The sequence below is a fragment of the Erinaceus europaeus genome, chromosome 4 (assembly GCF_950295315.1).
Source record: "Erinaceus europaeus chromosome 4, mEriEur2.1, whole genome shotgun sequence".
Taxonomy (NCBI): domain Eukaryota; kingdom Metazoa; phylum Chordata; class Mammalia; order Eulipotyphla; family Erinaceidae; genus Erinaceus; species Erinaceus europaeus.
Window position 1 is genome coordinate 38,600,090 of NC_080165.1, and position 25,175 is coordinate 38,625,264.

General features: G+C 37.3%; 1 protein-coding gene across 3 annotated transcripts in view; it reads left to right on the plus strand.

Annotated features, from left to right (window-relative positions):
* DCDC2 (doublecortin domain containing 2) overlaps positions 1–25,175 on the plus strand; it is a 208,869-nt gene that overhangs the window by 162,698 nt on the left and 20,996 nt on the right. For all 3 annotated transcript variants that reach the window (XM_060189294.1, XM_060189295.1, XM_007525942.3), the window contains one exon: positions 18,875–18,975. In XM_060189294.1, coding sequence (XP_060045277.1) covers positions 18,875–18,975 — 101 coding nt within the window. The remainder of the gene's footprint in view (positions 1–18,874; positions 18,976–25,175) is intronic.

The window sequence follows — 25,175 nt, forward strand, 5'->3', positions numbered from 1 at the left end:
ATAGAGGCATTCAGAACTGTCTCTATCCAATAAATAGAGAGAGAGAGAGAGAGAGAGAGAGACCTACAGCACTGCTTCACCACTTGCAAAACTTCCCCTCTGCAGGTGGGGACCGGGGGCTCGAACCCTGGTCCTTGCACATTGTAATACATGCACTCAACCAGGTGCACCACCACCTGTTCCCTATTAGTGATTTCATAATGGTTTACAAGATGACATGATTACAGGAGTTTTATTCTACATCACATCCGCCATTAGAGCTGTGTTCTTCCGCCTCAGATAACCTTGCAAACTTCTCACAAAGACTTGGAGATAGTTCATTTACTTTTTTTTTTGTAGTTTATTTTCACAGACTAAGAAATTCAAGGCAATCAGTGAAATATGCAAAAATTAATTTATATGGATTATCTATTTAAAGTAAAAACTTATTTCTGGAATTATCTATCTTTATACATTTATATCTTTATATATTTATTTATCCAATAATTAATTTACCAGTGTGAATCATCTCTGACAGTTAAAAGTCCATTCCAAAATTAAGGTAAAATTCTTACAACCATCATGAAATGTGGAATAAATCAATTGGGAGAATTAGATGGGGTGTCTGGTCAAACAGAAGATAGAACTCTGGTTGCAGATTCAGACAGAAATAATGACATAGTTTCTTGGCATAGTACCAGACCTACATATGTGCAGACATGCCAGCCTTTCTTCCTACTTCTTTTGTGACCACTCAAGACCATTGCATATAGCTTCATCATCTAGCTGGAATACGTGTAGCTTAAAATGTATTTAGGAACAATGCATAGCAATTTAAATGTAAAATTGGACTGTGCAGATATTCTTAGAATAGCATACACAATGAAATTAATTCAGTTAGACATAGTTTCATTGATATTATGAACTCCCTCTTTACTTAAAAGCTTTTTCTCTAAGTTTTCATTTTTTAAATTTTATTTATTCATTTTTTATATTTATTTTCCCTTTTGTTGCCCTTGTTGTTTTTTATTGTTGTAGTTATTATTGTTGTTGTTATTGATGTCATTGTTGTTGGATAAGACAGAGAGAAATGGAGAGAGGAGGGGAAGACAGAGAGGAGGCGAGAAAGATAAGACACCTGCAGACCTGCTTCACTGCCTGTGAAGCAACTCCCCTGCAGTTGGGGAGCCGGGGGCTGGAACCAGGATCCTTACAGTGGTCCTTGCCCTTTGTTCCACGTGTGTTTAGCCCACAGCGCTACTGCCGACTCCCTTCTGTAAGTTTTCTGATAGAGTTCTGTCAGATTCCATTTAAACCCAGCTGTGGAATTCATTAGCATTAAATTCATTTACCCACTGACTTTTAGGAAAGGAGCACAATGAATTCTTATATACACATACCCATAAAATATAAATTTTATTCAGTCCTTTTTACAAAAGTTCAGTTTTTCTCCTATCTGAAGGATAACATACTCAGACAAGGAAATATATTTGAAGATAAAAACAGTATTATTCTGATAGAACTTTGTGACTTCTATGTTTAAATAGCTATACAATTTTAAGTTGTTTTTATTTTGTATTTTAGTTTATTCTACTGCCTTGTGGATATATTACTGTATCTAGCTCCTAATTTGTTATTCTTGATTTATTTTTCAATGAAAAAGAATATACATAAGCTTTAGCATTACCTAAGAAAACAGATGGGTTTTTAGAATTTCTTTACCCTAAAATTATATCTTTTGCTTTTCACTTTTGAGCTAAGAATATAATTGCTATGGATGTTCTCATTCTGTGTAGTAGTGCATATTATACTCATATTCCACATTAACATTTTTATTTCCACTGGGATTTCAGATACAATCAGGTATTAAACCTGTGGTTATTTTGGTAATTACACCTTTTATGGGCATATTCCAACAGTTAAACCGTAAGTTAGGAAAATACATAATTTTACTTTACATGAAAGAATTATGATAAAAGATGATTAGGAGAGTAATAAGTTTAAATTTTATTAAAAAAGAAAAGATAACAGATACTCAATTTTCAGTCTTCAGTTTTCACTCTCATAAAAAAAAAATCAAAAATTTCCCCTCTAAAACTGATTGAATGTCTCAAACTTTTTAAAGCACAGACTGAGTCTTTTTTGATACATAGGCTGAGTCTTTGATATGTTGACTCTCTTAAAAGCTTAGTCCAGGGAGAACAGAAGCAACCGGTGGTACAGCTATATACAAATAATGTCAAAGGACATAAAATACGGTGATGGTGTGTATGATGCAGCAAATCCTAACAAAGAGATTTTTCAAAGTTAACCTAATTGCCAATTAATGTGATTATAGCAAAAACTATCTATTGTCTTTTTAAACCCTAAGACAGCAGGAACCTCCTGCTTCCACTATAGAGCCTATATATCCCCCAGTCCTGGAACCTCTGAGGTGGGGCTCACTTTCCTGCATGCTTCTCTCAAGTCATACCAAATGATATTGCATCCGCCATTCCAACCTAATCAATGCAACAAGTACCATCTCAGCATACTTCACTTCAGACTGTGTCCAGAGACATCAGGCATGGAATGCCAGTCCTTCACCCTCATTACTTGGGTGAGACCTTTCCTTTCGTAGGATTCTTTAATTCCATTCCAGGAGGTTCACTTCCTAACAAAGTCCCAAAACCTAGATCTAGACCAGGTCCCATAAGATAGAGCATATGTTGACACATGTACCCATAAATTAGGGCAAAGTATATACCTGAAAGCAAAAATACACAATAGTCTGTAGTGAGTCAGTTTCAAGTTCATAATGACATAGTGTCTACTTAGACTCCTCCTCACCTACTTCCTCACCTACTTCCTATTATAGTTCTCTCACTCACTCCAAAGCTAACCTTATCAAAGCAAGGACTGTAAAAGCTGAATAAGGACAAGAGACTGGCATACTTTAATGGTGACTCTTTTGTCATTATCAGGCCGTTCTATCAGCTGGGGCCCTAACTGGGGAGTCCTGAGATTCCCGAACAAACTTGATGGGCCTAGGCCTCAAATAAATCCCTCTCTATTGTTACCAGTCATTCCTATCAGAAACAGCAAAACAGACCCCTTTGTGTGCCCCCCATAGGACCTTGCCCTCAACTTGGATCAACAATGATAGAGAATGTTCCATCCTCTGATGCTACACCTGAGGAAGATGGGCGATATTGGGGCAGCATAGAATGTTCCTGCTCATGACCACAGAATATTAGTTCAAATCTACAGGGATGCAGAGGTCACATAGGCTCTTAAGCTAAATATGGACCTCAGATCACATCAAATTGATGGGGTTTATGGTCAACTATATTTATACACCTTTCCCATATTTGGGAGCTACTCTCTTCCCTGATCCAGCTTTCTGGTCCTTCTGCCAGCCATGACATCACCTCCTCAGACAATAATTAGGATCCACCTGCATATCAGATTTCAGGCTCAGGGGCAAAAAGAAAAAAAAAAAAACCTAGTATAGCCACAGGCCCTTTGGAATTTAACTAAAATATGCCTACTAGCTATCTACAAAATGGAGGACCCCCCAGCTCTTCATCTGCGCTATTATACCAGCCTTTAGGTCCATGAGTGTTCAACAATTTGTTTGGCTTTGTATGTTAACTCTCTTTTCAGCCACAAGGTTCCAGATGCTAGCAGGATGCCGACCAGACTTCCTCACCAATGTGTCCTGGAACTCTGCTTCCCCAGAACCCCTCCCTACTAGTGAAAGAGAGAGGCAGGCTGGGATTATGGATTGACCTGTCAATGCCCATGTTCAGCAGGGAAACAATTACAGAAGCCAGACCATCAACCTTCTGCATCCCACAATGACCTTGGGTCCATACTCCCAGAGGGTTAAAGAATAGGAAAGCTGTCAGGGGAGGGGAAGGGATACAGAGTTCTGGTGGTGGGAACTGTGTGAATCTGTACCCCTCTTATCCTATGGTTTTGGCAATGTTTCTTTTTATAAATAAAAAAATAAAATAAAATATATATTAAAAATTTTCCCCTCTAACTCCGTTCAAGGCACACATCAGAGTCATATTCATGCATTGTCTACTATGGGTGACTTACATTTTGTAAAATTGATAGTCCTCTATTCTCTGTTTTGTAAAGCTTAAGTTAGTATATTGCCCCATTATTTTAATTTAATTTAATTTAATTTAATTTAATTTAATTTAATTTTGCTGCCAGGACTTTGCTGGGGCTTCAGACCTGCTCTATTTTACTGCTTCTGGTGAACTATTACTTTTTCATTTTCAGAAAGAGGGTGAGATACTAATAGGGAGAGACAGAGAAGAACAGATACCACAGTTCTACTTTATTGTTTGCAAAGCTTTCCATTTGCATGGTGCTCCTATGTGGTTACTGGCATCTTAAACCCAAATCCTCATGTCTGGTAGAGTATGCATTCAATTGAGTGAATGAACTCAACCTTTGTCCTACAATTTTGATATTTTTAAAGAAATGTTTTCTCGGGAGTTGGGTGGTAGCACTGAGTGTTAAGCACAGGTAGCGCAAAGCTCAAGGATAGGCATAAGGGTCCCAGTTCGAGCCCCCGGCTTCCCACCTGCAGGGGAATCATTTCACAGGTGGTGAAGCAGGTCTACAGGTGTCTATCTTTCTCTCTCCCTCTCTGTCTTCCCCTCCTCTCTCCATTTCTCTCTGTCCTATCTAATGACTACATCAATAACAACAACAATAACTACAACAACAACAAAAATAAATAAAAAACCAAGGGCAACAAAATAAAAAAGTGTTCTTTCATTTGCTTTTTTCCTTCCTTCCTTCCTTCCTTCCTCCCTCCCTCCCTTCCTTCCTTCCCTCCTTTCTTTCCTTCCTTCCTTCCTTCCTTCCTTCCTTCCTTCCTTCCTTCCTTCCTTCTTTCTTTCTTCTTTCTTTTTTTTTTGCCTCCAGGATAATCAATGGGGCTCAGTGCCTGCACTAGGAATCCATTGCTCCTGGCAGCCATTTATTCCATTTTATTGCATAAGTGCTTTGTACTTAGCCGAGTGTACCACTGCCCAACCCCCTTCCTTCATTTGGTCTTCATTATCTTTAAGATCAAGTTCAAATCATTGTTTTTATCAGTCATTTATTGCTGAATTTTTCCCTCTTCACCCGCCAGTATCACTAGCTCTGCGTCCCTGCTGTATCCATAGCTACTATTTGCAGGTCACAAAAAGGATTGATTTTCCAAGTCTTTATATTTATTGTTTTTCTGTGTGGATTGCCCTTTCTATGCTTTTCAGTTATTAGTTCTGTTTGTCTTTTGACTTACTGCTTCTGGACTCTTGACAGTTTACCTATTACTTATTGCATTTGCTCCCCCCATTTGGAGATCTCAGTAAAGAGTAAGAATTTTAAAGCCAATGCCTTATTCATCTTTTTAAAACTTTTTATTATATTTATTTATTTTTAGTATTATTTTTTATTTATAAAAAGGAAACATTGACAAAAACATAGGATCTTTTTATGATTGGTATATACTTCTTGGCATATACAATACATACCTGAAAATAAAGGGTTTTAGTAAATACTAATGTAATGACTGAACAAAAATAGAGGAATTTAATAATATTGTGCATTTCTTTTATATGAAGGTGCTCTATTTGTTAGTCTGATAAATGATTCAAGGTAGAGATATAGTAGAGGTAGGCTTAGCTATTTTATAGATTGGAGTGCATGAGGGCATTTAAAGGTTTCTAGGCAAGCCAGAGTTCAGAATCACAACTGAAGATTTCAGGCCACTTATTAGGAAACTCTAAGTCACCAAGCCTTAGGCAACAAATGCTACTTTTGTTTTCTGTCTGCACTTAATTTTTTTTTTTTATACTCACTTTAGCTAAGGTAAAATAAGCATGGTGGTTAGCATCAAGTCTAAGCAGAGTTAACAGTTAACTCTAAACATCAATTGCATAGCAGATGATACTTAATGTTCTAAAGTGGGAGTCTAGGAATAGAGAGAAGTGAAATATTTCAAATTGAAGTTAAGAAAACTCAGCCTATATATGTAGTGAATGCAGTTATTTTTAGGTAACATTCTAAACTGCCAAAAGAAATTTTCACTTATGGTTTTTTTGTATCTGTAAGGTTTGCATTTGAGGTTATAGGGAAAGAAATGATAGAAATTAGTGCTTAAAATATTTGAGCTGTATTTCTTTATTACATTAGGTGGACTTAGAAGACCATTAGCTGTTGTTTCATTATATCTAGTTCTTCTTATTATAAAACTTTAGTTCAGAATAGTGCTCCAAGACCTGTTATTGTAAAAATTATAATAAACATCAGAAGAAAGTTGACTTATATCCTTCCATAAGGATATTATATGTTATATGATTATACATGAATCTGATCGTCTTCACCTCATTGCTTATTAACCTTCATAAAGATGATTTCCTGCTGGGTGTTAGCTTTCTTTTTCTATAAGTACTTTCTTTAAATTTCAGTATAAGATGTAGCAACAGCAATCTGTATCTGTGAAGAGTGATTTTAGAAGTTAAATGTATTTCACACATGAATGTAGTTTATATTAACATTATCTCATTAAATAATTTTATGTCACTTTCTTACCAATTTTAATTTTAGCCCACTCTAGCAATTGATGACACAAATAGATTGAGCTTTTCTTTTTTCATTAGCTAGGAGGAGGGAGAAAGGAGAGAGTGGATAGAGGAGGTATAATGAAATAATTTCCTCTAACAATGGATAGGATACCCAGTCACCTAGCAATGGAAAAAATAATAACAGTTAATTTTGGTCAACCTGAAGGAGGGGGGGAAGGGACACACACACACACACATATATATATATAATAGTAATAATAAAGTAGAACAGAGTAAAAAACCCTAACAGTCTGTAGCTTGGATGGCTTCCGATTAGCTCAGGCAGCCTGAGCAAAGACAGCCAATTGTTAAACAAACAAACAAACAAACAAAAAACCTCCAGGTAGTCTTTCCCAGGCAAAGGTGAGGCTCTGATTGGTCAGATATTTTGTCACTCAAATTGAGCTCCTGCCACTTAGAGAGAAAAAAAGAGAAGGAGATCAAAAAGGAAAGGGATTGGAATCACACCCCTGGTGAGCCAGGAATCTTGGTAAAGAAAAAAAGCTCAGTGGGGAGCCTGATAGTAGCAGCTCTCCAGCCCCTGGGGTCTGGTTATGGGGTTGGGGGGGAGGGATGTGCTTCAGAGATAATCAAAAGATTTCCTTTCTTTTTTCTCTGTTTTCTAACCCAAGATTGAGGTATAGTCACCTCCTTGTTGTCACACTTAGGACCCCTTATTCACTATCCTGCTGAAGGCCCAGTATCCAGAGAGTCAGAGCTCACACCAGCAGCTGCCTCCAAGTCGTCATCTTGGCTCTGCCTCCTAGATTGAACTTTGTTAGGGCTTTTTGACCATGTAACTCCATTCTTTCACTACTCCCAGAACTCTTTTTTTCTTTTTCTTTTTTTCCATATGGAAGGTGAGAGACTGGTAAGGAGGAGAGTCACCCCAGCACTGCTCCACCACTTGTGAAGTTTCCCCTTTGCATGGTGCTGTGTGGTGGCTAGAGACTTGAACTAGATCCTTTTGCATGGTAAAGTGTAAGCTGCACTGAGTAAGTTCTGTCCAGGTTTCAGGCTTATACATTGTTTCTTCTTAGAATACTATCTTATTCACTGGGAGTCATAAATTCTTCATATTTCACTTTTTTTTTTTTTAGTAATCTGTTGGCCTTAATGAACTGATTTTGAAAATTAACATTTTCTTTTCATTCAACATTTTTTTAGAGGCAGTGTAAGTCTAAGAAAAAACATTTATAGCCAATTAGACTCTTTGTTTACTATATAGAGCTTCCAACTTAACAGGCATATATTCCCACAGAATATTCAGATTTAGGTACTACTTTTTATTGTCACTAGGCTCTCCTATTCTGAGTCAACTGTTTTTCATATAGTGAGAAAGAGAAAGTGGGAAATTTACCACAGCACCGAAGCTTCCTCCAGTGTATATGTACATAGGAGAAGTAGAGAGGGTATTGGGGACCCAATGCACAGTGGTGAAGGAGGACCCAAGTTAGTGGTAGGATTGGTATGCCTATCAAAGAAGGTTAAGAAATCATACTCATAGGCCAGATGGTAGCACACCTGGTTAAGCACACATATCATGGTGCGCAAGGATGCAGGTTCAAGGGGGATTGCTTCACAAGTGGTGATGGAGGGTTGCAGGGGTCTCTCTGTCTGTCCTTCCTCAATTTCTCCCTGTCTCTATCCAATAATAAGTAAATATATAAATATATAAAAGAAATCATACTCATGTGACAATTTTCTTGTGAATCACTATTTCCTAGTAAAATATAAAAATGCCATGATTTATAATACTCCTTAAAGTGACTTTGAATAATCCCACTGAGAAGACATTATTTAAATAAGATTGTTGGGATTAAAAACCAATCATCAATTAAATGAATATGCCAAAAAATGAATATGCCCCTAATGAATTATTTGGTAACTTTTAATATTTGAGAAAATTGAGGCATTGCAATATTACTAAACTGAAATATAGTTCAGTGAAAATTAGCAATACATTCATTCTGCTGTTCCTCTTGCAAAAAGCCTAAAAAAAGCACCACCATTTGTTTTTCATTCTGTTGGCAAAATAGATTCATATTTATTATTGTGCTGCACAGTAATGATATGATTGTCTTACCTCAGCAGCTCTGCTTTCATTTTGTTAGGCAATAAAATTCATAAGGGATAAGTGAAAAATAATTGAGGAGCATTTTTATTTTTACTAGATTGTTTGTTATTGCTTTGCTGTGTAATATACACCAAAATGTCTATTCACGATTCAGAGAAAAAAGATTAGAGCTGAATTTGGGTATAGTGTGCATCCAAGCATTGAATTTCATCCTTAGTGTAGTAATTGAATGGGAGCAGTATTGTGTATCGAATTTATCCTTGCTCTTTAGTTTGTTAGTGGCTTTTATTACAAAGGTTTGAGGGTAGGAAAAGACTCAAATAATCTAATCCCCTTTTCTGGCAATTTTGTGGGGGTAGAGTGGTGGTGGTGATTTTTACACTGAAGGACATTGAGAAAGAGAATTAAGGTCACTTAGGGAGAGAAAACAAAGGATACTGAACTCACAAGAGCTTTTCTGATCACTGTCTTAGTAGCAGGAAAAGCAGGTGTCTCGGTTCTTTTGCCCTGCTGGTACATGCGGCAGTCAAAAAGGGCACTTTTAGTGAATTTTTAGTGATATTCTCTCTAGAAAATGTATATGTGTTTGATACTTGGTGTTTTAATCTCTATGGATGCTGTGATAAATTTAAAAAAAAAAACAAACAACAACCCGGTGACCTAAAAATGAAACATGGTGTATAGTTTGGCAGTTCTGGAGGTCAGAATTCTGAAATGATGGGGAATAAGGGCTGAAGCAGGGTTGGTGGCAGCAGGGGTTTTCAGGTACTGGAACATGATGAGGAGCATAATTTGGGAGTGAGAGTGTTTTGCAGACACCTGTCTGGATGAGATGAGAAATTATACCCATGTGCCAATAACTGTATGGTAAACCATTAACCTCCCCCCCCCCAAAAAAAAAAGAAATAAAGACAAAAAGTTCTAAAATTATTCTTTCTGGGCTATAATTGAAGTATTGGCAAGACTTCATTCTTTCTAGAGTTTCCAATGGACAACATTTTAAATTTAAATATTTATTTTTATTAGTGATTTACAAGAAAGTAGGGGTATCATTTCATATCACTCACCATCAAAATTATGTGATCCTATACCCTTCCAATAGTAACTACCATTAGTTTTCTCAAGGTCACTGATATGGATTGAAGTATATATGTATTAGTTTATAGATCATGTACACATACACAAACAAACACACACAAAGTTTCTTTTTTCAAGTCTATGTGTTTTAGTTCTCTATATTCCACATAGGAATGAAACAATATCATAGTTGTTCTTCTTTATTTCTTTATTTCTTCTTTCTTTATTTCTTCATTAATCACTGCCAATCCCATCAATTTAGTCTTAAAGGACATATTGTAATATTTTCATGAATGAGTGAATAATGAATTTGTGACCTACAGATATAAGCTTAGAGTGTATCTGTTGGTTCAGTTTGGCTATATTGAGTAAAGGTGACTTATACAGAATTGAATAGGATCTGAACCATGAATAAGACTTCACCAAACAGCCACACAGAGCCACACAGGTAACAACAGCCACACACAGCCACACAGGTAACAACAGTAAACTGGAGATTGAGGGCAAAGACATAAGAGATAAACTATCATAATATTCCTGATCAGCTAATTCTTTTATTTTTATTTTTTTTATTTATTCCCTTTTGTTGCCCTTGTTGTTTTATTGTTGTAGTTATTGATGTCATCGTTGCTGCATAGGACAGAGAGAAATGGAGAGAGGAGGGGAAGACAGAGAGGAGGAGAGAAAGACAGACACCTGCAGACCTGCTTCACCGCCTGTGAAGCGACTCCCCTGCAGGTGGGGAGCCGGGGTTTGAACCGGGATCCTTATGCCGGTCCTTGTGCTTTGCGCCACCTGCGCTTAACCCGCTGCGCTACAGCCCAACTCCCCTCAGCTAATTCTTTAGTTAACTAAAGACTGCACTTGGGCTGCAGTTGAAGTCATGTCATATTATGAGAAGGATATGTGGTAAAGTGGAGTTGAGGAGACTGTCAACGAAGTTAGAAAGCCAGGATGTTAATGCTACAGTGGCATTTTGAATGAAATTGGCAAAAAAGCTAAAATATTCAGGCAAGAACATAGAATGACTCATTATGTGTATCCTGAGATTACTCAATCGGGGGGTACTTGGATTGGTGAAATTTTCTTTAAAGCAAGGTAGAAATAACTTTTGAGGAAGAGCAAGAAAAGGCAAGAGGTCAGCATGCCTAGGGGAAGTTTTAGAAGGTAGAATGGAGTACTGACAGAGGGCATGAGGGGGTTGGGTTGTAGAGGTCACAGAACAGGAAGGGAATTAACAGGCAACAAAGAGATGAAATTAAGAACATATTTCTTGTCTCATATTTCAGTAAACATTTATTGTGTACTATATACATTGTGCTTGTTCTTAAGAAACAAAGATTCTTAAGACAAGAGAGGAACTACAGGATATACATTTGGAAAGACAAATCGCTCATGGCTCTGAGGCACTTCCACAAGATGATGCCAAGTCTGTAAAGAGCCACCTTTTCATAATTCCTAGACTGATTTCGACATAGCAGATATTGGTGCATATTTAGCAATCAGTTGAACTGAATCTAGCATATTCATTTAAAAACTCTTATTTTCCTCATTAGAAATACTCCTAATATGATCCTAAAGTAGAAAATATTTAAAATTTGCACATACAATAAGATACCAGACTTCTGAATGTGTGTATGAGAGATAGGTACTTGTCAAAATATTGGAGTTGATTATTATCTCTAGGTCAAGAAGTGAGACAGCTCATTTCTTCATATTTCAAGTTTTAAAAATTCATATGTATTATATAAGCAGTTTATCATCAGAAAACTTCTATTATTTTAGATTTACATTTTTATGTATTTTTTGCCACCAGGATTACTGTTGGGGCTCAGTGCCTACATGATGAATCTACTGCCCATTTTTTGTTCTTTCTTTTGTTATAGAGATAGAGAGAAATAGAGAGGGGAGGAAAAGAGGAAGAGAGAGAGAGAGAGAGTGAAAGAAAAAGAGACAACTGCAGCACTACTCCACTACTGGAGAAGCTTGAACCCTGGTTCCACATATGATAATGTGCGCATTCTTCTGGATATGCAATAGGTTGTGCCACCACTCAGCCTCTTTTATATATAATTTTATTTATTTATTTATTTATTTACTTCCACCAAGGTTAGTGCTGGGGTTGGTGCATGCATGACAAATGCATAACTCCTGGCTGTACACTGCATCCCCCACCAAAATTCTGAGTCCTCACCCCCACCTCCCAAAGATAACCATTTCTTGAAATTTTATTAGTGACTTAACATTGATTAAAAAATTATAAGATAACAGGGGTATAACTTTGCACCATCATCATGACCAGAGTTCTGTATCCCCATTCCCTCCATAGGAAACTGCAGTAGTTCTCCCAAGGTTGCAGATATAGGTTGACTATTATTTCTTTAACTATCTGTCTATATTTATATATATTTATCCATTTCCATTTTTTCCTATGGTCCTGCCTTCTCTTCTATTCTAAGTCACACCTACACCTATTACTACTCCCAGATATCCTTCCATTTTTTCCTTTTCTGTCTCTGGATCCTGATGGAGTTGGAGTTCAGAGCCCTATCGTCCTCTTCCCCTAACATTTCTACCCCTTTGGGAGTATAGACCAAAACTATTTTTAGGGTTCATAATACCATCATAGTTCTCACAAAGTCTTGGAAATAGTTTATTTGCTTCTGGTGTTTTTTAATTTATTTACAAAAAGGAAACATTGACTAAACCATAGGATAAGAGGTACAACTCCACACAGTTCCCACCATCAGAACTCCATATCCCATCCCCTCCCCTGATAGTTTTCCTATTCTTTAACCCTCTGGGAATATGGACCCAAGGTCATTGTGGGATGCAGAAGGTGGAAGGTCTGGCTTCTGTAATTGCTTCCCTGCTGAACATGGGCATTGACTGGTTAATCCATACTCCCAGTCTGCCTCTCTCTTTCCCTAATAGGGTTGGACTCTGGGGAAGCGGAGCTCCAGGACACATTGGTGGTGTTGTCTGTCCAGGGAAATCTGGTCAGCATCCTGCTAGCATCTGGAATCTGGTGGCTGAAAAGAGAGTTATCATACAAAGCCAAACAAATTGTTGATCAATCATGAACTTAAAGGCTGGAATAGTGCAGATGAAGAGTTGGAGGGATCCTCCATTTTGTAGATAGCTAGTAGGCTTATTTTAGTTATATTTCAAAGGGCCTGTGGCTATACTAGTTTTTTTTTTCCCCCGACCCTGAAATCTGATATACAGGTGGATCCAAGTTATTGTTTGGGGGAGATGATGCCATGGCTGGAAAAGGAATAGGAAGCTGGATTAGGGAAGAGAGTAGCTCCCCAATATGGGAAAGGGATATAAATATTGTTGACTGTCAATGGATTTGATGTGATCTGGGGCCCATATTCAGCTTAGGAGCCTATGTGACCACTGCATCCCTGTAGATCTGAGCTCACATTCTGTGGTCTTAAGTAGGAACATTCCAAGCTGACCCAGTATCGACCCATTTTCCTCAGGTGGAGCATAGAGTATGTTGTCCATCCTGTCTTTGGAGGATGGAACATTCTCTACCGTTGTTGGTTCAGGTTAAGGGCAAGGTTCTGTGGGGGGGCCCACACAGGGGTCTATTTTGTTGTTCCTGATAGAAATGACCAAGGAAATCTGGCTGGCCTAGTGGCTCCTTCTGATAGAAATGACCGGTAACAAGGTGAGAGGGATTTATTTGAGGTCAAGGCCCATCCATCATATCTGTTCGGGAATCTCAGGACTCTCCAAATAGGGCCCCAGCTAATGGGGTGGCCTGATAGTGACTAAAGAGTCATCGTTAAAGTATGCCAGTCTCTTGCCCTTATTCAGCTTTTGCAGTCCTTGCTTTTTTTCTTTTTATTTCTTTTTTTTTTTTTTTGCAAGTCCATGTGTATCAGTTCTGTAGATTCTACATATGAGTGAAACTATCTGGTAGTTGTCTTTCATCTCTTTATTTATTTTGTTAAGCATAATCAGCTCCAGTTCTATTTTCTCTGAAGCACACACTTTATTTTTATCCTGTGACTTGTTTAGCAGCCATTTTGGCTGCTTCCACCATTTGGCTATTGTGAAAAAGTTGAAACTACACTGAAGCTCCATCTCACATTTGTGAGAATAGTCCACATCGAGAAAACAGGAAATGACAGGTGTTGAAGTGGAGAAAAAGGGTCTCAGCTATAGTGATGGAGGGAAATGTCGCCCCTTTGGAAGTCTATAAGGACATATGCATTTCTGTGTTCAAAGCTGCATTATTCATAATGTTTTTTTTTTTGCCTCCAGGCTTATCACTGAGGTTCAGTGCCTGCACTACAAATCTTCTGCTTGTGGGGGCTCCTCCCCCCTTTTTCATTTTATTGTTGTTATTGTTAGTATTGCTGTTGTTGGATAGGATAGAGAGAAATCAAAGGAGGAGGGAAAGACATAGAAAGGGAAAAAAAGACAGACACCTGCAGACCTGATTCACAGTCCATGAAGCGACCTTGTTGCAGCTAGGGAGCCAGGGGCTTGTACCCAGATCCTCACACCAGTCCTTGAGTTTTGTGCCATGTGTGCTTAATCAGGTGTGCTACCACCTGGGCCCCCATAATGGTCATTTGTTAAGCCTTTTTTTAATTTGCTGGGACAGAGAAGAATTGAGAAGGAGGTGGGGAGACACCTGCAGTCCAGCTTCCCCACTTGTGATATTTTCCCACATACAGGCAATGCTTAACTGTGAATCTCACAGCACAATCCCTGTACCTATATTTTTAAGGGTAATTGGGATGCAACTCAGTGGGAGAGTTCATGCTTCACATGTGTGAAACTCTGAGACTGACTCTTACAACCCAATAAAAATAGTTCCCCCTAGAATTTCAATTTACTCTTATTTTAAATTTTATACAATACATCATAAAAATTAAAATCCTAGTAGTTTCTCGTATCACATAGGAATTCCCCAGCTGTTCTTTCTTCTTTATTACTATTTATTTCTATCAATTCCTTCCTGACTTACTTTCATTTCTTGTTTCATGCTGCTGGAGAAGAGGCCTTAACATATCTCAGTTCACTGATGAACGAAATCATTACCCCATACCTCAAACACTTTCAGCTTTGTTGCTGAACTTTGGTGATGTTTACATCCTATGCTTGCTATTGTCATTCCAGTGCCATTTCAATTTTGTTTCATTTGTTTTTATTAATCTTCTTTTCTAGTGAATTTTTTTATGTTGAAACATCTGTGAAGTCATTTATAATTCTGCTTAGATACAGTTTTAAACATTTCATTGATAGAAGTATATATTCCTTTATTATCTCCAGGTTTCTTTTTGTAGTCTTTTTGCAACATTTGGATGCAAAAATATCACCCAAAGGTCATGTACCAAAGGTTAATTCACAGGACATCTTCTGAACCAGTGTGAATATTATCTTCTAAGAAAATTCAGAATAGAGAAATGAAAATTGATTATACATAATATAAAGATTTATAGTTCTTTAAGTATATTAAGCAAACATTTCTATATAAAATATTTTGGAAAAAATACATAATAATCTATCTTATTTTATTGTACTTTATTTATTTAATTTAATTTATTTGGGGCAATTAATGTTTTGCATTCAACAGTAAATACAATAGTTTGTACATGCATAACATTCCCCAGTTTCCCATATAACAATACAACCTCCACTAGGTCCTCTGTCATCCTTCTTGGATCTGTATTCTCCCTACCCACCCACCCCAGAGTCTTTTACTTTGGTGCAATACCCCAACTCCAGTTCAGGTTCTACTTGTGTTTTCTCTTCTGATCTTGTTTTTCAACTTCTGCCTGAGAGTGAGATCATCCCATATTCATCCTTCTGTTTCTGACTTATTTCACTTAACATGAATTTTTCAAGGTCCATCCAAGATCGGCTGAAAATGGTGAAGTCACCATATATATATTTTTTTTACAGCTGAGTAGTATTCCATTGTGTGTGTATATATATATATACCACAACTTGCTCAGCCACTCATCTATTGTTGGACACCTGGGTTGCTTCCAGGTTTTGGCTATTACAAATTGTGCTGCCAAGAACATATGTGTACACAGATCTTTTTGGATGGATATGTTGGGTTCCTTAGGATATATCCCCAGGAGAGGAATTGCAGGATCATAGGGTAGGTCCATGTATAGCCTTCTGAGAGTTCTCCAGACTGTTCTCCACAGAGGTTGGACCAATTGACATTCTCACCCACAGTGTAGGAGGGTTACTTTGACCCCACACCCTCTCCAGCATTTGTTGCTGTTACCTTTTCTGATGTATGACATTCTCACTGGAGTGAAATGGTATCTCATTGTTGTCTTTATTTGCATTTCTCTGACAATCAGAGACTTGGAGCATTTTTTCATGTGTTTCTCTGCCTTTTGGATCTATTCTGTGGTGAATATTTTGTCCATGTCCTCCCCCCATTTTTGGATGGGGTTATTTGTATTGTATTTATTTTTTATTATTTAGCTTTTAGATATAATTTCATTCTGGATCCAGCTTCAACAGTCAGGATATTTATTACCTTTGATCATGTTATATGGGTTAAAGAGGTGGGCAGGTGTTAGTGCTCAAGCATGCTGGGTTAGAAACTTGGGCTTTCACTGGGAACAGTTGGGTCAGAGGAGGCCTGACTGAGAAGATGACAGCTGCCTTTCATTGTAGATTGATTGTAGATATAATTGTAGAGATAATTCAAAACAGCTGTCAGTGTTGATGCCATTACTAGGGAAAGATTTTTGTGGTGTATTATACATATGTATGTATTTTAAATTTAGATATACGTGTACAGCAGTCTAAAGAAAAAATTAAATAAATGAAAATTATTTTGACTTGCTAAAGTACACAATAACTAATGTAAGGGAACAATAACTGGGTCAAAATGTTGGATGATAAAAAAACCTTGTTGATTAAATGATTGGTATAAGTTATCCTCCAAATCAATTAATCTTAACTTGATGATCAACTTTGAGATAACTATATTGTCCCTGATTTTTTTAAAAAATGGAAAAACATCTATTACAGGATTTTTTTTTTTTTTTACAAAACATGTAATTAAAATTGGTAATAATTTCTCTAGGATCACCAAGAATGGCAAGAATTTGGCTTTCCTCTCCTTTCCCCTTCTTTCTTTCCTTCCTCCCTTCCTTCTTTCCCTTCATCCTTCCTTTTTCAGTTTACTATATCTTCCAAACCTCCATAGTATTTTACTATAGCCTTTACCTATGAACACATGTACCTTAGGAATCTTATTGGCACTGTATATATACTATAGTCTGCTCATTGACCTGAAAGCTATTTGAGTGAACAGTTTACATCTCATTTGTATCTTAAACCATCATGCCATCCCTTATAATATAATTAGTCCTCAATTAATGTAAACATATAATTAATTCTGTGGACCTGCTGCCTTGCTCATGCATGATTACATTACTCTGGGACTGATGTATGTCTCTCTGTCTTCCCAATATCACTTCATTAAGGAAATGTTGATTTACAAGGTTTTTATGTTATAAGGATACATTTTTACATTTCCCCAAGATAGATATCAGTACATTTAACTCTTAATCAATCATCTTATTCTATCATAGAGACTTTGGCCCCCTAGCTCCCCTTAATACCCCCACCCCCACCCTCTGAGTTGCTAATCTGCTGTGATAGACTATAGTCTATTGAGGATTCATTCCAGGACCATATTTTCATTCAGATAGACACACAGGGAAAGAAAGAGAGAAAGAGAGAGAGAGAGAGATATGGAGAAATGGACAGGCACTACAACACCACAGCATCCTAGACTGAACTCATGGCAAAACACATTCCTTCCCTTGTGATATAACTCTGACCCTAAAAAATTTTACATTTAATTAAGAGACATAATGACCTCAGTAATGAAGTATTAGTATGTGAAATGTGGCAAATAGTCCCTTGGAAATACTTTCCATTAAAGAAATAGAGGAAGCTTTAAGACAAAAGAAACACATTTTCTATACTGCAGGGGTAATCAAATACTGTAATAGGTTACCAGAGAGGGATGTAAAATCTCCATCCCTGGAGATCCTTAAAAATTGGACTGAGAAGACATCTGTGAGAATGATTGAAACATTAACTCTGTCTTGAGGCAAGTAGATAGACACGACGACAAATGGTTCTGTGATTCTTTGATTACTTGGCCTGAAGAAGAGAAGACTGAGGGGAAACTTCAAATATGGAAAACAGTTATCATTGCTCAGGGAGAGGAAGATGAAAGAATTTAGCCTAAAGTCTTAGATATTTAGGTTACAGTTTATAATTAAAGCTCTTGAGACATGGGTTGTAAGAATACTGTGAATATGTGAAAAGATTGATTTGAATAAGATGTAGTCAGCTTTATGATTCTGTTGTAAAATTCTTTCTATATGAATTTTAATATGGAGAATTATTTGAATACACTATATTTTATACATAGCATTGTCTTGGGAAAGGAAAATATCTGAAATTATTATTTCAAAGCACCAAATATCTTGTTGCTTCATGGATAGGAGGGGAGAACAGAAATAATAGATGTGAAGTTCTTCCCATCTAAATATCTATACATAGATCAGATCTTGGAACAGAATGGCAGAAGACCTAGTGGGGGTTGTATTGTGTGGAAAACTGAGGAATGTTATGAATATACAAAATATTGCATTTACTGTTGATTGTAAGACATTAATCCCCCAATGAAGAAATAAAATAAATAAATAAATATACATGCTTGTGATTTTAAATCTTTAGCCAATGGACTAGGAGGACACAATACCGTTCTGCTGGTCAGCCTTGTTTAGGTCACTGGCTCTTTTCCTCTGGACATAGAGAAAAACTGGGACTCAATCAAGCAAACAAGCCAGCAAACAAGTGACCACACTTGCGATATAAATTGAACCAAACTATCATTTAAAACAAAAAGTGATTTGGTGGGGGAGATAGCATAATAGTTATACGAAGAGATTCTCATGCCTGTAACAGCAAGATCTCAGGTTCAGTCTCACACACACCATAAACTAGAGCATCTAGGTGGGTGTGAGACATTTGACTGTAATTCCATCTGTTAGCCACACGATGTCACAATTGGATTTTGATTTTCACTGTATATTTGTCTCAACAGAGGAAGGTATTTTCAAAGCTGGGACAGAAAGATCTGAAACACGGGGGGCAGTAGAAATCCAAGAAGATGAAGACACTAAAGTTGAGATTCCAGTTGATCAGGTAATTTCCACTCCTTTAAATATATGTATGAACTAAGCACTCCTGTTTTCTTTTCAAATGTCCTATCTGCTTCACCCTTTTCCTATATTTTTGTTAGTGAATCTTTATTTGACTCTATGTGACTGAACAACTTAATAATAAGCTAAGCACCCTCAGGTCTCCCTAGTGTTTCTGCAATATATATAATATATATATATTCATTTAGACACAATTTTAAAAATGCTATTATGGAAATGGTATATATATACATATATACATATATATATATACACACATGCACAAATATTTTTTCACTGAAGAAAATTCTAGAAATGGTGTATTTTTAATAAACAACATTGAAGGACAAGGTGAATTGAAGTATGTATGAGACACATAAAGATGGAGAAAGTTTGATGCAAAGAAAGATCACTTGAAGTTTCTGACCTGGAAATAAAATGTCTTTTATTTAGAAAAAGTCTATCTATCTGTATTTTTAGGACTGCCTATATACTTTTACTTTGGGGGTTTAAGACTGTTGTAGCTAGAGTTTTTTCCTAAAGATATTGCTTATAAATTTGCAGCTCTAATATTAGCTATTAGCTATGTGTGCACTGCTTTCTTTCTTAGGTTGTTGGAGTGCATATTTTTTCCCCTCTGTGTGTATATACATATATGAACTTGTAGAAGTGGCTGAGCAGTCTTAATTCTCACATGGTGTGAGAAGTAAAGGTCAGACTTGTGAAAATATAATTTAACTAGGGTTTTTTTAATATATACTTTTAAGTGGAGAATTGCAATTTAGGGGAGGAGGGAGAAATCATAATCCCAGGCTCAAGACAATGAGAAGTCACTAGGAATTGCCACTTATCCTCTGACTATTATGTGCTATTTCATTTTCTAAAGCAAATTTCACATCCCAGCAAATTCCATAGGTGATTTTCTCAATCATATTTGTCTTAACAGCTCGGCAGTGAAATTGCTGCTTGATTATTCCACAGGGATTTTCTGTTAGCATTACTTTCCTGATGAAAAGCCTAATGTGTTAAAAATCACATAGAATTTAAAAATCCAATTTGTTATCCAGGATTAGCTGCAACTAATAATTTTTAATAAATTCTAGCTACAGGTATTCTTTCCTGTGGGAAAATGGAATTTGAAGTCTTCTTAGAGTTATAATTAAATATTATACTTTTAAGACAAAGAAGAGTAATTATCTTGTATATACAACACATAATAGTGATGAAACCAGGACTAATTTTTCTGTCCAAAGTCAAAATGCCAGATATCAAGAGAAAAATCATAGCAACATTGCTAGTAGAGAAATCTCTTTGTTAATCACTTAACAAGTTACAGATAGTTCTTATTTAGAAGATAATCACAAGGAAGAGGAACTGGCAGGAGAATTAATTTCTATGATACTTGAATTGTCTTGAATTAAGTGTCTGTAGAGCTTGCTTTCTTAGCTATTATTTATTAGTAATAAAAATGGGTTTATTTTGCACAGGTGTTTGGCATGAGATGTTTAGGAAGTTAGGTCTTAAAATAACCCCACCTATGATTTGGTGACTTTTAACCCCACATTTTAAGAAACCGTTATTAATATTGTAAAAAACTAGATGAGAGTGTGGAGTAATGAGTCCTAAGCTCCTTGTAAGAACAACTTTGAGGGCATATCCTAATGATGATATTCATTATACAAAGTTGATTATATATTAAGCACCAGACATTTTTAGCTCATAATTGTGATGATGATCCTGTTTTTTTTTTTTTTTAATGGTTTATTTTTTTCTGGGCTGGGCTAGCTTCACGGACAGTAGAGAGATGACCAGGGACTCATGGTTGAGCTGGGAAGCAGTATCTCTTTATTTATGTGGAACGCAGTGCAATCTAAGCTATCTCTAATCACAATCCTGTTCTTATATATCCTGAGGTGGAACTGTCAGTTCAAAGAGGATGTATGTTGGATAGGGGGTGGGGAGAAGGAAAAAACTCTGGAACCAGTGAGGATTAAACCAATGCCCTGGAGGCAGGGTGGTGCTTAGTTAACAGTGTTATGTAAATAGACAGCAGTGTTAAGCCTGCAGGGCGGTGCTTAGTTAAGCAGGATTAGTGACAGAGGCTTTAAGCAGGGGGGAGCTGGCTTACTGCCCAACAATTTTTCTTTTATTTGATAGGATAGAGAGAGATTGAGAGGGGAGGGAGATAGGGGGAGAGAGAGAGAAAGACCTTTACTGTTTGCTTCACTTGTTGGTGTAGCTTTCTATCTGCAATTGGGGATCAGGAGTTTGAACCTTGGTACTTGCACATGGTATCTCATGTGCTCAACTATGTGTGTCACTTCCTGGCTGGAAGATAAGTTTCATTATCTTTACTTTATATAGAGAAAGAAAGTGAATGTATGTAGGTAGAATTACATATCCAAGGTTATATTGTGAAGTGCCCTAGTTGAAATTTGAATGTAGGCCTAACTTCAAAGCACAGAGTGATCTGGGTTCAGGGAGATCTCACCCTTTGCCTTGCTCGGTTACATGGATTTGAGCCCCAGCCACCATAAGGAGCACCATGCAAAGTGTAAGCTTCAAAGTAGAATAGTACTGTAGTGTCTATACTTTCCCCTCCTTGCCTCCCTTCCTCTCTCTCTCTCTATCTCTCTATCTTAAAAAAGAATCTGTTAGTAGCAGTGGAGTTGTTTCTGCATATAGTGATCTTGTATTCCTTGATTTACTTGTAAATGATGCAATCCCTTTGGGCAAAGCTTATATACTTTCTTTGAACTGATTTTCCAATGTCTAAATGTTTTACATTGTTATTTTAGTGAAGGAACCAGGAAGATGGGTATGTGTGTGTATGTTATGTGTAGAAATAGCATGTGCTAATTGCCCAGATAATGTATCCATACCTTAAAAACATACAAAATTTTAGAAGTAAGCATGCAGGTTTCTGTTGGAAGACAATTCTCATGGATCTCTTATGTTTCTGCATATCATGTAAGGCACTGTTTACCTTTATTTTGCACTATCTTTTCAAAGATGTTTGTATAGTGAACACTTTTGAAAGACAGGGATGGTTTCTTATTGTAATTAAAAAAATAAGGAGCCAGGTGGTGTCGCACCTGGTTGAGTGCACATGTTACAATGTGCAGGGGCCTGGGTTCAAGCCCCCAGTTCCCACCTACAGGGGGTAAGTTTCACAAGTGGTGAAGCAGGGCTGCAGGTGTCTTCCTCCCTCTCTGTCACCACTTATCCTTCCCATTTCTGGATGTCTTTATCCAATAAATAAATAAAGATAATATGAAAAAATTAAAAGAGGAACTATAAATAAATAAATAAATAAATAAATAAAAGACTTCATGGGGATGCGACTGGGCACTGGTTTAAGACCATTAATGTTTATTACATGGAGGTACAGCAGTATGGAATGGGTGTATTTTAAGTACAGCGAGATAGGCAAATACTGGCAGGGGTAAGACTAGACCCATGAATCCATAAAACTGGTTACCAGATTTCAGCTACAGGTGTATAAGTCCAGGGAGAAGTGGTCATGGTGGGCACCAGAGTGCACAGGAAAGCAGGGAGCCAGAAGATGAGAGCACAGGAATAGAGAGAGAGTGCACCTGACTTCAGTCATATGCTAATTAGTCAGTCAGCCATATTGCTAATTATGTTGTTCTCACATTCAGTCTCAGCCATATGCTAATCAAGTCCCAAAGCCCTATTCATGGATTGTGTCACAATAGTTCCTTCTCTAGACAGCTATCCTTCTCTTCTTCCTCCTCCTCGTCCTTCTTTTAAACAAATCACTTTATTGAGAGGGGCATCATTTACAAGACAGTTGTAGTCACATGTGTATTTCTTATCTCCCATGATAGATGTCAGTGTTCCACAGCCTCCACTCGCTTGTCCTATTACTCTGCTATAGGATACTTGCATTTTATTTTATTTTACTTATTGACACTAGCGTTAGCTACAAGCTTTATTTTTTTAGTGACTTAATATTGATTTACAAAACTATGTGATGACTGGGGTATAATTCTGCACTATTTCTACCAGCAGAGTTCTGGGTCCCATACCCTCCATTGGAAACATTAATAATTTTTCTGAGGTCACAGATATGGATTGACTCTTATTTCTATAACTATCTATCTATATTTACACATATTTGCATATTTTTTTCCTATGGTCCTGCCTTCTCTTCCTTTATAAGTCACATATACACTTATTACTACTTTCCAGTGTTCTTCCTTTTTCCTTTTCTGTCTCTGGGTCCTGATGGAATTGGAGTTCAGAGCCCTCTGGTCACCTTCCCCAAACATTTCTCCCTCTTTGGAAATATAGAGAAAAATTCCTAAGGGGTTCAGAAGATAGAAGGTCTGGTTTCAGTAATTGCTTCTCTATAGATAAGATTGTTGGCAGGTTGGCCCATATCCCCAGTCTGTTTCTATCTATCCCTAGTTATACCAGTAGGGCTCTGGAGCAGTGAGGTTCCAGGATACATTGGTGAGATTGCCCAGGGAAGTCAGCATGGCATCATAATAGCATTTGCAATTTGGTGGTTGAAAGGTAGTAAGATACATAGCAGGACAAAGTGTTTAATAAACATGAGTCAAAAGGTAGGAATAGTGCAAATGAAAATAGGTATATCTTAGAGTGAAAGAAAACTATGAAACCTATTTTAGGTATGTTCCTAGGGGTTCATGACTTTAGTAATTTTTGCTTGAGCTTGATAGCTAACATGGAGGTGGACTAAAAATATTTTCTGGGAAGATGGTGTTGAAGTTGAGAAAAAGGATAGAAAGTTGGATTAGGTTGAAGAGTAGCTCCCAAATTTGAAGAAAGTAAATAAATAAAATTAACTATTTACCTCATTAATCTGACCCAGGGCCCATATATGTTCATATTTAGCCTAGGAGCCTATGTAACCTGCCAGTCTGACCTCACAGTCCATGGTAATAGCTGGGGAAATTTTAGGTGCACTCATTTCAGGACCAGTTTTCCTTGAGTGGCAGGGAAGTATGACCTAGCCTTCCTTTCGGAGAGAGGTCGTTCCTAGCATTGTTACATTATAGTGAGGACAAGTTCCTGGAGTGGCCCATGAGAAAGGCTTATGATGGTGTTCCTGATGGTAGTGACCAGTGATGGTGGAGACAGAGAGAGAGAGAGAGAGAGAGAGAGAGAGAGAGAGAGAGTGTTAATAGAGGCCTAGTCTCATCACATCTATGTGGGAATCCAAGAGTTCCCTGACTAGGGCCCCAGATGATGGGGTGTCTGGTATTGACCAAAAAGGCCATCATTAAGTGAGCCAGTAGGACACTTGCTTTTCAACCTCCTTTGAACCCATCTCTGCACTGCAAACCCCCCCCCCCCCCGCCCCAGTCCTTGGCTCTGCTGTAATAAACCACAGCCAATTAAAGTTTCACACCATATTTTCCCTTTATTTTCTAAGTATCACTTATGAATGAGATCAGCTCATATTTGTCCTTCTTTTTTGTGGCTTATTTCAATTAGCATGATTCCTTTAGTGGGACAGTTATTCTAAGGTGGAGGCAACTTGACTTCCAAAGTGGTAGCATTCTTGACTGTAATAACTTGGGGGAGCACTACTGGCATTTAGTGAGTAGTGGCGAGGGATGATGCTAAATGTCTGTATTGTACATGATAATCTCATTTCCAGTCCGTATTGTCAGTAATGCTGAATTAGAACCCTCACTGTGGATCAGATGCCAGTCTTTTGCTGTGCTTTATGAAAGGTCAGGCAGATTTACTATTCATTTTGAAGTTGTAGTATCATTGAATTATGTATTTACAGCTAGTTAAAATGAAAAGTTTTATATTATATATACATATTAGTACAGCAAAATACTTAAAAAGATAGGGTCCTTCCCCTGAAATAATGCAATTTTTACCAAGGCCATTATGTATATCAGATATGTTCTTTTACATTCCCTTGCAGGAATGGATTCTTTTTTTTTTTTTTTTTATTTAAGAAAGGAGACATTAACAAAATCATAGGATGGGGAGGGTACAACTCCACACAATTCCCGCCACCCAATCTCTATCCTATCCCCTCCCCAATAGCTTTCCCATTCTCTATCCCTCTGGGAGCATGGACCCAGGGTCTTGTGGGTTGCAGAAGGTGGAAGGTCTGGCTTCTGTAATTGCTTCCCCGCTGAACATGGGTGTTGACTGGTCAAAGCATACTCCCAGTCTGCCTCTTTCTTTCCC